The sequence below is a fragment of the Dendrobates tinctorius genome, unplaced genomic scaffold, assembly GCF_039654945.1.
Source record: "Dendrobates tinctorius isolate UK_male_01 unplaced genomic scaffold, ASM3965494v1 ptg000235l, whole genome shotgun sequence".
Taxonomy (NCBI): Eukaryota; Metazoa; Chordata; class Amphibia; order Anura; family Dendrobatidae; genus Dendrobates; species Dendrobates tinctorius.
Window position 1 is genome coordinate 3,316,156 of NW_027361902.1, and position 14,201 is coordinate 3,330,356.

At 46.5% G+C, this 14,201-nt stretch overlaps 1 protein-coding gene across 2 annotated transcripts in view; it reads left to right on the plus strand.

The window, feature by feature from the left end:
• LOC141060344 (uncharacterized) overlaps window positions 1-14,201 on the plus strand; it is a 241,464-nt gene that overhangs the window by 88,581 nt on the left and 138,682 nt on the right. For both annotated transcript variants that reach the window (XM_073556554.1, XM_073556555.1), the window contains exon 3: window positions 9,849-9,961. In XM_073556554.1, the coding sequence (XP_073412655.1) occupies window positions 9,877-9,961 (85 nt within the window). In that variant the 5' untranslated portion in view covers window positions 9,849-9,876. The remainder of the gene's footprint in view (window positions 1-9,848; window positions 9,962-14,201) is intronic.

Genomic DNA, 14,201 nt, shown 5'->3' on the forward strand with positions numbered 1-14,201 from the left:
GGAGACTGCTGGGAGATAATACAGTATACACTGGAGGATTCTGGGTGATGAGAGGAGACTGCTGGGAGATTATACAGTATACACTGGAGGATTCTGGGTGATGAGAGGAGACTGCTGGGAGATTATACAGTATACACTGGAGGATTCTGGGTGATGAGAGGAGACTGCTGGGAGGTTATACAGTATACACTGGAGGATTCTGGGTGATGAGAGGAGACTGCTGGGAGATTATACAGTATACACTGGAGTATTCTGGGTGGTGAGAGGAGACTGCTGGGATATTATACAGTATACACTGGAGGATTCTGGGTGATGAGAGGAGACTGCTGGGAGGTTATACAGTATACACTGGAGGATTCTGGGTGATGAGAGGAGACTGCTGGGAGATTATACAGTATACACTGGAGGATTCTGGGTGGTGAGAGGAGACTGCTGGAATATTATACAGTATACACTGGAGGATTCTGGTTGGTGAGAGGAGACTGCTGGGAGATTATACAGTATACACTGGAGGATTCTGGGTGGTGAGAGGAGACTGCTGGGAGATAATACAGTATACACTGGAGGATTCTGGGTGATGAGAGGAGACTGCTGGGAGATTATACAGTATACACTGGAGGATTCTGGGTGATGAGAGGAGACTGCTGGGAGATTATACAGTGTACAGTGGAGGATTCTGGGTGATGAGAGGAGACTGCTGGGAGATTATACAGTATACACTGGAGGATTCTGGGTGATGAGAGGAGACTGCTGGGAGATTATACAGTATACACTGGGGGATTCTGGGTGATGAGAGGAGACTGCTGGGAGATTATACAGTATACACTGGAGGATTCTGGGTGATGAGAGGAGACTGCTGGGAGGTTATACAGTATACACTGGAGGATTCTGGGTGGTGAGAGGAGACTGCTGGAATATTATACAGTATACACTGGAGGATTCTGGGTGGTGAGAGGAGACTGCTGGGAGATTATACAGTATACACTGGAGGATTCTGGGTGATGAGAGGAGACTGCTGGGAGATTATACAGTATACACTGGAGGATTCTGGGTGATGAGAGGAGACTGCTGGGAGATTATACAGTATACACTGGAGGATTCTGGGTGATGAGAGGAGACTGCTGGGAGGTTATACAGTATACACTGGAGGATTCTGGGTGGTGAGAGGAGACTGCTGGAATATTATACAGTATACACTGGAGGATTCTGGGTGGTGAGAGGAGACTGCTGGGAGATTATACAGTATACACTGGAGGATTCTGGGTGGTGAGAGGAGACTGCTGGGAGATTATACAGTATACACTTGAGGATTCTGGGTGGTGAGAGGAGACTGCTGGGAGATAATACAGTATACACTGGAGGATTCTGGGTGGTGAGAAGAGACTGCTGGGAGATTATACAGTGTACACTGGAGGATTCTGGGTGAGGAGAGGAGACTGCTGGGAGATTATACAGTATACACTGGAGGATTCTGGGTGATGAGAGGAGACTGCTGGGAGATTATATAGAGTACACTGGAGGATTCTGGGTGGTGAGAGGAGACTGCTGGGAGATTATACAGTATACACTTGAGGATTCTGGGTGGTGAGAAGAGACTGCTGGGAGATAATACAGTATACACTGGAGGATTCTGGGTGATGAGAGGAGACTGCTGGGAGATTATACAGTATACACTTGAGGATTCTGGGTGGTGAGAGGAGACTGCTGGGAGATAATACAGTATACACTGGAGGATTCTGGGTGATGAGAGGAGACTGCTGGGAGATTATACAGTGTACACTGGAGGATTCTGGGTGATGAGAGGAGACTGCTGGGAGATTATACAGTATACACTGGAGGATTCTGGGTGATGAGAGGAGACTGCTGGGAGATTATACAGTATACACTTGAGGATTCTGGGTGATGAGAGGAGACTGCTGGGAGATTATACAGTGTACACTAGAGGATTCTGGGTGATGAGAGGAGACTGCTGGGAGATTATACAGTACACACTGGAGGATTCTGGGTGGTGAGAGGAGACTGCTGGGATATTATACAGTATACACTGGAGGATTCTGGGTGGTGAGAGGAGACTGCTGGGAGGTTATACAGTATACACTGGAGGATTCTGGGTGATGAGAGGAGACTGCTGGCAGATTGTACAGTACACACTGGAGGATTCTGGGTGATGAGAGGAGACTGCTGGGAGATTATACAGTATACACTGGAGGATTCCAGGTGAGGAGTGGAGACTGCTGGGAGATTATACAGTGTACACTGGAGGATTCTGGGTGGTGAGAGGAGACTGCTGGGAGGTTATACAGTATACACTGGAGGATTCTGGGTGATGAGAGGAGACTGCTGGGAGATTGTACAGTATACACTGGAGGATTCTGGGTGATGAGAGGAGACTGCTGGGAGATTATACAGTATACACTGGAGGATTCCAGGTGAGGAGTGGAGACTGCTGGGAGATTATACAGTGTACACTGGAGGATTCTGGGTGATGAGAGGAGACTGCTGGGAGATTATACAGTATACACTGGAGGATTCTGGGTGATGAGAGGAGACTGCTGGGAGATTATACAGTATACACTGGAGGATTCTGGGTGATGAGAGGAGACTGCTGGGAGATTATACAGTATACACTGGAGGATTCTGGGTGGTGAGAGGAGACTGCTGGGAGATTATACAGTATACACTTGAGGATTCTGGGTGGTGAGAAGAGACTGCTGGGAGATAATACAGTATACACTGGAGGATTCTGGGTGATGAGAGGAGACTGCTGGGAGATTATACAGTATACACTTGAGGATTCTGGGTGGTGAGAGGAGACTGCTGGGAGATAATACAGTATACACTGGAGGATTCTGGGTGATGAGAGGAGACTGCTGGGAGATTATACAGTGTACACTGGAGGATTCTGGGTGATGAGAGGAGACTGCTGGGAGATTATACAGTATACACTGGAGGATTCTGGGTGATGAGAGGAGACTGCTGGGAGATTATACAGTATACACTTGAGGATTCTGGGTGATGAGAGGAGACTGCTGGGAGATTATACAGTGTACACTAGAGGATTCTGGGTGATGAGAGGAGACTGCTGGGAGATTATACAGTACACACTGGAGGATTCTGGGTGGTGAGAGGAGACTGCTGGGATATTATACAGTATACACTGGAGGATTCTGGGTGGTGAGAGGAGACTGCTGGGAGGTTATACAGTATACACTGGAGGATTCTGGGTGATGAGAGGAGACTGCTGGCAGATTGTACAGTACACACTGGAGGATTCTGGGTGATGAGAGGAGACTGCTGGGAGATTATACAGTATACACTGGAGGATTCCAGGTGAGGAGTGGAGACTGCTGGGAGATTATACAGTGTACACTGGAGGATTCTGGGTGGTGAGAGGAGACTGCTGGGAGGTTATACAGTATACACTGGAGGATTCTGGGTGATGAGAGGAGACTGCTGGGAGATTGTACAGTATACACTGGAGGATTCTGGGTGATGAGAGGAGACTGCTGGGAGATTATACAGTATACACTGGAGGATTCCAGGTGAGGAGTGGAGACTGCTGGGAGATTATACAGTGTACACTGGAGGATTCTGGGTGATGAGAGGAGACTGCTGGGAGATTATACAGTATACACTGGAGGATTCTGGGTGATGAGAGGAGACTGCTGGGAGATTATACAGTATACACTGGAGGATTCTGGGTGATGAGAGGAGACTGCTGGGAGATTGTACAGTATACACTGGAGGATTCTGGGTGATGAGAGGAGACTGCTGGGAGATTATACAGTATACACTGGAGGATTCCAGGTGAGGAGTGGAGACTGCTGGGAGATTATACAGTGTACACTGGAGGATTCTGGGTGATGAGAGGAGACTGCTGGGAGATTATACAGTATACACTGGAGGATTCTGGGTGGTGAGAGGAGACTGCTGGGAGATAATACAGTATACACTGGAGGATTCTGGGTGATGAGAGGAGACTGCTGGGAGATTATACAGTATACACTTGAGGATTCTGGGTGATGAGAGGAGACTGCTGGGAGATTATACAGTACACACTGGAGGATTCTGGGTGGTGAGAGGAGACTGCTGGGATATTATACAGTATACACTGGAGGATTCTGGGTGATGAGAGGAGACTGCTGGGAGATTATACAGTATACACTGGAGGATTCTGGGTGGTGAGAGGAGACTGCTGGGAGATAATACAGTATACACTGGAGGATTCTGGGTGATGAGAGGAGACTGCTGGGAGATTATACAGTATACACTTGAGGATTCTGGGTGATGAGAGGAGACTGCTGGGAGATTATACAGTACACACTGGAGGATTCTGGGTGGTGAGAGGAGACTGCTGGGATATTATACAGTATACACTGGAGGATTCTGGGTGGTGAGAGGAGACTGCTGGGAGGTTATACAGTATACACTGGAGGATTCTGGGTGATGAGAGGAGACTGCTGGCAGATTGTACAGTACACACTGGAGGATTCTGGGTGGTGAGAGGAGACTGCTGGGAGATTATACAGTGTACACTGGAGGATTCTGGGTGATGAGAGGAGACTGCTGGGAGATTATACAGTATACACTAGAGGATTCTGGGTGATGAGAGGAGACTGCTGGGAGATTATACAGTGTACACTGGAGGATTCTGGGTGATGAGAGGAGACTGCTGGGAGATTATACAGTATACACTGGAGGATTCTGGGTGATGAGAGGAGACTGCTGGGAGATTATACAGTGTACACTGGAGGATTCTGGGTGATGAGAGGAGACTGCTGGGAGATTATACAGTGTACACTAGAGGATTCTGGGTGATGAGAGGAGACTGCTGGGAGATTATACAGTGTACACTAGAGGATTCTTGGTGATGAGAGGAGACTGCTGGGAGATTATACAGTGTACACTGGAGGATTCTGGGTGATGAGAGGAGACTGCTGGGAGATTATACAGTATACACTGGAGGATTCTGGGTGGTGAGAGGAGACTGCTGGGAGATTATACAGTGTACACTGGAGGATTCTGGGTGATGAGAGGAGACTGCTGGGAGATTATACAGTATACACTGGAGGATTCTGGGTGATGAGAGGAGACTGCTGGGAGGTTATACAGTATACACTGGAGGATTCTGGGTGATGAGAGGAGACTGCTGGGAGATTGTACAGTATACACTGGAGGATTCTGGGTGATGAGAGGAGACTGCTGGGAGATTATACAGTATACACTGGAGGATTCCAGGTGAGGAGTGGAGACTGCTGGGAGATTATAGAGTATACACTGGAGGATTCTGGGTGATGAGAGGAGACTGCTGGGAGATTATACAGTGTACACTGGAGGATTCTGGGTGATGAGAGGAGACTGCTGGGAGATTATACAGTATACACTGGAGGATTCTGGGTGATGAGAGGAGACTGCTGGGAGATTATACAGTATACACTGGAGGATTCTGGGTGATGAGAGGAGACTGCTGGGAGATTGTACAGTATACACTGGAGGATTCTGGGTGATGAGAGGAGACTGCTGGGAGATTATACAGTATACACTGGAGGATTCCAGGTGAGGAGTGGAGACTGCTGGGAGATTATACAGTGTACACTGGAGGATTCTGGGTGATGAGAGGAGACTGCTGGGAGATTGTACAGTATACACTGGAGGATTCTGGGTGATGAGAGGAGACTGCTGGGAGATTATACAGTATACACTGGAGGATTCTGGGTGATGAGAGGAGACTGCTGGGAGATTATACAGTATACACTGGAGGATTCTGGGTGATGAGAGGAGACTGCTGGGAGATTATACAGTGTACACTGGAGGATTCTGCGTGATGAGAGGAGACTGTTGGGAGATTATACAGTATACACTGGAGGATTCTGGGTGATGAGAGGAGACTGCTGGGAGATTGTACAGTATACACTGGAGGATTCTGGGTGATGAGAGGAGACTGCTGGGAGATTATACAGTATACACTGGAGTATTCTGGGTGATGAGAGGAGACTGCTGGGAGATTATACAGTATACACTGGAGGATTCTGGGTGATGAGAGGAGACTGCTGGGAGATTGTACAGTATACACTGGAGGATTCTGGGTGATGAGAGGAGACTGCTGGGAGATTATACAGTATACACTGGAGTATTCTGGGTGATGAGAGGAGACTGCTGGGAGATTGTACAGTATACACTGGAGTATTCTGGGTGATGAGAGGAGACTGCTGGGAGATTATACAGTATACACTGGAGGATTCTGGGTGATGAGAGGAGACTGCTGGGAGATTATACAGTGTACACTGGAGGATTCTGCGTGATGAGAGGAGACTGTTGGGAGATTATACAGTATACACTGGAGGATTCTGGGTGATGAGAGGAGACTGCTGGGAGATTGTACAGTATACACTGGAGGATTCTGGGTGATGAGAGGAGACTGCTGGGAGATTATACAGTATACACTGGAGGATTCTGGGTGATGAGAGGAGACTGCTGGGAGATTATACAGTGTACACTGGAGGATTCTGCGTGATGAGAGGAGACTGTTGGGAGATTATACAGTATACACTGGAGGATTCTGGGTGATGAGAGGAGACTGCTGGGAGATTGTACAGTATACACTGGAGGATTCTGGGTGATGAGAGGAGACTGCTGGGAGATTATACAGTATACACTGGAGTATTCTGGGTGATGAGAGGAGACTGCTGGGAGATTATACAGTATACACTGGAGGATTCTGGGTGATGAGAGGAGACTGCTGGGAGATTGTACAGTATACACTGGAGGATTCTGGGTGATGAGAGGAGACTGCTGGGAGATTATACAGTATACACTGGAGTATTCTGGGTGATGAGAGGAGACTGCTGGGAGATTATACAGTATACACTGGAGGATTCTGGGTGATGAGAGGAGACTGCTGGGAGATTGTACAGTATACACTGGAGGATTCTGGGTGATGAGAGGAGACTGCTGGGAGATTATACAGTATACACTGGAGTATTCTGGGTGATGAGAGGAGACTGCTGGGAGATTGTACAGTATACACTGGAGTATTCTGGGTGATGAGAGGAGACTGCTGGGAGATTATACATTGTACACTGGAGGATTCTGGGTGATGAGAGGAGACTGCTGGGAGATTGTACAGTATACACTGGAGTATTCTGGGTGATGAGAGGAGACTGCTGGGAGATTATACATTGTACACTGGAGGATTCTGGGTGATGAGAGGAGACTGCTGGGAGATTGTACAGTATACACTGGAGTATTCTGGGTGATGAGAGGAGACTGCTGGGAGATTATACATTGTACACTGGAGGATTCTGGGTGATGAGAGGAGACTGCTGGGAGATTATACAGTGTACACTGGAGGATTCTGCGTGATGAGAGGAGACTGCTGGGAGATTATACAGTATACACTGGAGGATTCTGGGTGATGAGAGGAGACTGCTGGGAGATTATACAGTGTACACTGGAGGATTCTGCGTGATGAGAGGAGACTGCTGGGAGATTATACAGTATACACTGGAGGATTCTGGGTGATGAGAGGAGACTGCTGGGAGATTATACAGTGTACACTGGAGGATTCCAGGTGAGGAGAGGAGACTGCTGGGAGATTATACAGTATACACTGGGGGATTCCAGGTGAGGAGAGGAGACTGCTGGGAGATTGTACAGTATACACTGGGGGATTCTGGGTGATGAGAGGAGACTGCTGGGAGATTATACAGTATACACTGGAGGATTCTGGGTGATGAGAGGAGACTGCTGGGAGATTGTACAGTATACACTGGAGGATTCCAGGTGAGGAGAGGAGACTGCTGGGAGATTGTACAGTATACACTGGGGGATTCTGGGTGATGAGAGGAGACTGCTGGGAGATTATACAGTATACACTGGAGGATTCTGGGTGATGAGAGGAGACTGCTGGGAGATTATACAGTATACACTGGAGGATTCTGGGTGATGAGAGGAGACTGCTGGGAGATTGTACAGTATACACTGGAGGATTCTGGGTGATGAGAGGAGACTGCTGGGAGATTATACAGTATACACTGGAGGATTCTGGGTGATGAGAGGAGACTGCTGGGAGATTATACAGTATACACTGGAGGATTCTGGGTGATGAGAGGAGACTGCTGGGAGATTGTACAGTATACACTGGAGGATTCTGGGTGATGAGAGGAGACTGCTGGGAGATTATACAGTATACACTGGAGGATTCTGGGTGATGAGAGGAGACTGCTGGGAGATTATACAGTATACACTGGAGGATTCTGGGTGATGAGAGGAGACTGCTGGGAGATTGTACAGTATACACTGGGGGATTCTGGGTGATGAGAGGAGACTGCTGGGAGATTATACAGTATACACTGGAGGATTCTGGGTGATGAGAGGAGACTGCTGGGAGATTATACAGTATACACTGGAGGATTCTGGGTGATGAGAGGAGACTGCTGGGAGATTGTACAGTATACACTGGAGGATTCTGGGTGATGAGAGGAGACTGCTGGGAGATTATACAGTATACACTGGAGGATTCTGGGTGATGAGAGGAGACTGCTGGGAGACTATACAGTATACACAGAAGCATTCTGGGTGATGAGAGGAGACTGCTGGGAGATTGTACAGTATACACTGGAGGATTCTGGGTGATGAGAGGAGACTGCTGGGAGATTATACAGTATACACTGGAGGATTCTGGGTGATGAGAGGAGACTGCTGGGAGATTGTACAGTATACACTGGAGGATTCTGGGTGATGAGAGGAGACTGCTGGGAGATTGTACAGTATACACTGGAGGATTCTGGGTGATGAGAGGAGACTGCTGGGAGATTATACAGTATACACTGGAGGATTCTGGGTGATGAGAGGAGACTGCTGGGAGATTATACAGTATACACTGGAGGATTCTGGGTGATGAGAGGAGACTGCTGGGAGATTATACAGTATACACTGGAGGATTCTGGGTGATGAGAGGAGACTGCTGGGAGATTATACAGTATACACTGGAGGATTCTGGGTGATGAGAAGAGACTGCTGGGAGATTATACAGTGCACACTGCAGAATTCTGGGTGATAAGAGGAGACTGCTGGGAGATTATACAGTGTACACTGGAGGATTCTGGGTGATGAGAGGAGACTGCTGGGAGATTATACAGTATACACTGGAGGATTCTGGGTGATGAGATGAGACTGCTGGGAGATTATACAGTATACACTGGAGGATTCTGGGTGATGAGAGGAGACTGCTGGGAGATTATACAGTGTACATTGGAGGATTCTGGGTGATGAGAGGAGACTGCTGTGAGATTATACAGTGTACACTGGAGGATTCTGGGTGATGAGAGTAGAGGAGACTGTTGGGAGATTATACAGTATACACTGGAGGATTCTGGGTGATGAGAGGAGACTGCTGGGAGATTATACAGTATACACTGGAGGATTCTGGGTGATGAGAGGAGACTGCTGGGAGATTATACAGTGTACACTGGAGGATTCTGGGTGATGAGAGGAGACTGCTGGGAGATTATACAGTGTACACTGGAGGATTCTGGGTGATGAGAGGAGACTGCTGGGAGATTATACAGTATACACTGGAGGATTCTGGGTGATGAGAGGAGACTGCTGGGAGATTATACAGTATACACTGGAGGATTCTGGGTGATGAGAGGAGACTGTTGGGAGATTATACAGTATACACTGGAGGATTCTGGATTATGAGAGTAGAGGAGACTGCTGGGAGATTATACAGTGTACACTGGAGGATTCTGGGTGATGAGAGTAGAGGAGACTGTTGGGAGATTATACAGTGTACACTGGAGGATTCTGGGTGACGTCACTCTTGTTGGTTGTCTGGTTCCTCTCAGGTGTCAGGACAGTGCTCTCTACTTCTCCATGGAACAGTGGAATTATGTAGACGGCCGCCAGGGTCGGTACATGGACATCTTGGTGGATGATCTCCGGCCTCCTATCTCACCAGGTATGAGACGCTCGGTGTCACCCTTTTGGGATGGAGGGTCCCGCCACACTTTACCTCTCGTGTTCCTTGCAGTCAGTAGGATGTCCCCTCAGGGTTGGAGTCGGGGCTGTTAGGGTCCCTGGTTTTGTTCATTGTAGATTGCACTATTCTATAAATACCTTTTTTTTTTTACAGTCTAATGGCAGCTTGTCCCTTTTGACAACCTTATATTTATATTCAGTGATCCTGGAAGAAACCGAGACTGGAAATTCTAGCTAACCGAACATTTTGATAGATGAATTCGTTGCAGCAATTAGACTTTGGTCAAAAAACAAAGCGCCTGGATGTGACATTGTTCCAATAAAGTCTTGTGAAGGAGCAGTAGATGTCATCACACGCCGGTGTCAGCAGAGATGGACCCACGGGTAAATGGCCCAAGGACTGGACAAGATCCGTGTTTATTCCTATTCCGAAGGGAGAAACCACCGACTGTGGAAACCAACGACTATTGCACTCGTACCTCATTCCAGCAAAGTACCACTGCAGATCCTACAAAGACGGGTCCAGCCTTACTATGAAGAACGATGCCAGTGACGCAAGGAGCATTCAGGAAAGGCCCAGGAACACGAGATGTGATTGCTAACGTTAGATCGACAGTGGAAAAACCCAAAGAAAACAAGGTGATCTTTTTTTTGGCTCATTGACAACAGCAAAGCCTTCACCGTGTTCATCACCAGAAACTTTGGAATACAACAGCTCATGTTTTCAGGATTTCCATAGTGTTAGACATGTGAGAGAATTCCTGTTGCCTTGATGATACTTCCATCACCCGTGAAATACTAAGGAAGTCCTGAAAACATGACCTGTTGGGGTCCGCGAGGACTGGAGTTTGGCAACCACTGCCAAATATTATATGGGTGTAGCAAACCATTCGATCACCCTCATTAGGAACCTTTGCATCCTGTCACAATTTGTCTTCAATTTATATGCGGAAGCTAATTTCAGGAGGGCTGAAGGGCCGAAAAAGAAGGAATTAAAATTGCTGGATGAATCATCAACTATCTTAAATACGCAGACGATGCAACATTGATAGCAGCAAGCGTAGATGGAACGCAGGACTTATTACGGAGTGTCAAGATGGAAAGCTCGAACATGGGACTCCAAGTCAACACAAAGAAGACAAAGACATTGACTTTTACTAGGCATGACCGGGACTCATTTGAGATAGATGGTGACTAACTGGACATTGTGAAGCACTTCATCCTATTCAGATCAATGATCACTCAAGATGCAGCAATGACTCCACTGGAAGGCAATTGGATAATAACTATGGGCAAATCAGCAATTAAGTCACTGAGCAAGGTGTTATGAACAGGTCACCGAGGAGGATGGCAGGAAACAGCAGACCTCAAGTTGCACAGGAAGAACTAATCAACAGCAACAATTGAGGGTAGCCTGCTCACTTAAATACTCCCAATCAGTATCCCCAGATTTCCAATCATCATCGTCAGGTGGCAGACCTCTGTCAATCCAGCCAGCTCCACTACCCACAGTAACAACCAGAGGGAGCCCCGACTCAGAAGTAAGAGAATTCACAACTGCAAAGTCTTCAAATCGAAGAACATTTCACTGGCATCAAAGACACGGCTCATACATAGTTTGCTCTTTTCTGTAGTAATATATGGATGCGAAACCTGGATGATAACAAAATGAAAAGAAGAATCAACACCTTGGAAATATGGTGCTGGAAAAGGATGTTATCAATACCATGGATGGCAAGAAGAACAAACAAATCAATTTTTTGAACAAATCAAGTCAGACATTTCACACGAAGGAAGGGTCACCAATCTATGACTTGCCTACGTTGGACACGTCATATGAAGAGAGCAATCACTGGAGAAGGAAATCATGGTCGGAGGAATGTAAGGAACATGGTGAACACCAGCAACCCAATAACCTGATGCCTGCAAAATAACGGCAGAGGAGACCTTGACCTTTCACAAGATCAATCTTTGTACAGAGCGTTCATACATCAAGTTGCCATGGCTCGAGATCAAGCTTCAGGACAGTAAATAATAATTAAATTATACTTATATTGCTATATGGTGGCCTATGCCGAAGCCATATATAGGTCATCAATGTCTGAACGGCCGGGATCCGGCACCCCGCCTATCATTCGTCATCGGTGTCTGCTGTCGGCTGGAAGTACTCACTTGCCAATCTGCTCCGTCTACTTTTGTAGTGGCTGCCGCAGGATACATCGCATCCACCTCTGAAATCAATAGGAGGCTGTTGTGCAGTACTCTGCTGCAGATACTATTAGTAGACGGCCATCTCCGCAAGTGAGTACTTCCAGCTGGTGCCGCCGACACCGATAGCAGCTGATCGTGCCGGATGCCGGACTATGGCAGAGCGGACATTGATCACCTATCCTAAGAGTAAAAGCAGAGGATAACCTCTAATTTTACAGTGAGAGGACATCACCGTGAATTCCTCTAGTTATCCCTACGCAGGCCTAGGTTGTATATTATTCTGCAGATTGAGTTTACGTGTCATAACATGCACATTGCCTCTTCAGAGAGAAAGAGGACTTGAACTCTATAGCGCCGCCTGTTGGTGGTAGTGATCCTACAAGTCACAGTCAACCCTTTAACGAGTCTTGTAATATGACTTAGGAGATTATATTAGGAAATCAGATTTGGCTTTTATCCTAAGTCATACTACAAGACTCGTTAAAGGGGTGATTGTGACTTGTAGGATCGCTACTACCAACAGGCGGCGCTATAGAGTTCAAGTCCTCTTTCTCTCTGAAGAGGCAATTTGCATATTATTTTCCCAGAGGAGCACGGCGAATAAGCCTCCTTACCTTGACAAGCTAGAGCCGGCATGTCACTCTCCACAAGGAGAAACCTTACCCCTTAGTTTTTCACATAAACTCCTGGAGGATTTGGGTTTTGGGGTATTTGGATCACTGGAAAGAAAATCCCAGCTTCTGGTAGAGAAAAAAAATATTTTTTTTCCATACAAATTTCCTTTATTCCAAAAATGATTAAAAATCCATAAGCAAACAGTGAGGACCAGGAGAACACATGGCGACGCGTTTCGTGCGCAAGCAGCGCTCTTTCTCAAAGCCTAATGTGAAACCGATTTCCCTCAAACCTTATAAACAAGAATGAACGTCTCCCATTGGTGAAAGATCACGACATTTACCATACATGCAAAATACAAAGCAACTAACATGTTTAGTATCACCAGATGTCACAATAGAAAATCAGAACAGTGAGGTTAAACATCACGAGAAAAACCCATCTAGTAACGATACCTAACATCTCGCCGTAAATGGAAGCCGCCTGGCCATCGTCTTCCCAGCTGGAGAAGGCTTCTCTGGTAGGTGAACGTCTGCGGAGGTCACCACCTCGGGGCGGGAAATTCACTCAAAAGCAGAAACTTGGAAGGAAGCTAAGCGTCTGGAATGACCGCAGGTAGTGAGGTGTTTAGACGCAGCAGATATTATTATGCAGCTGGAACCTCCAGGTCCAAGCTCCATATTGTCATCCGATCTCTCTTATTTATAGTGGTTGGAAGAAAGCTCCATATTGTCATCCGATCTCTCTTATTTATAGTGGTTGGACGAAAGCTCCATATTCTCATCCGATCTCTTATATTTATAGTGGTTGGAAGAAAGCTCCATATTCTCATCCGATCTCTCATATTTATAGTGGTTGGACGAAAGCTCCATATTCTCATCCGATCTCTTATATTTATAGTGGTTGGAAGAAAGCTCCATATTGTCATCCGATCTCTTATATTTATAGTGGTTGGAAGAAAGCTCCATATTGTCATCCGATCTCTCATATTTATAGTGGTTGGAAGAAAGCTCCATATTGTCATCCGATCTCTCTTATTTATAGTGGTTGCAAGAAAGCTCCATATTCTCATCCGATCTCTTATATTTATAGTGGTTGGAAGAAAGCTCCATATTCTCATCCGATCTCTTATATTTATAGTGGTTGGAAGAAAGCTCCATATTCTCATCCGATCTCTTATATTTATAGTGGTTGGAAGAAAGCTCCATATTCTCATCCGATCTCTTATATTTATAGTGGTTCGAAGAAAGCTCCATATTGTCATCCGATCTCTTATATTTATAGTGGCTGGAAGAAAGCTCCATATTCTCATCCGATCTCTCATATTTATAGTGGTTGGAAGAAAGCTCCATATTCTCATCCGATCTCTTATATTTATAGTGGTTGGAAGAAAG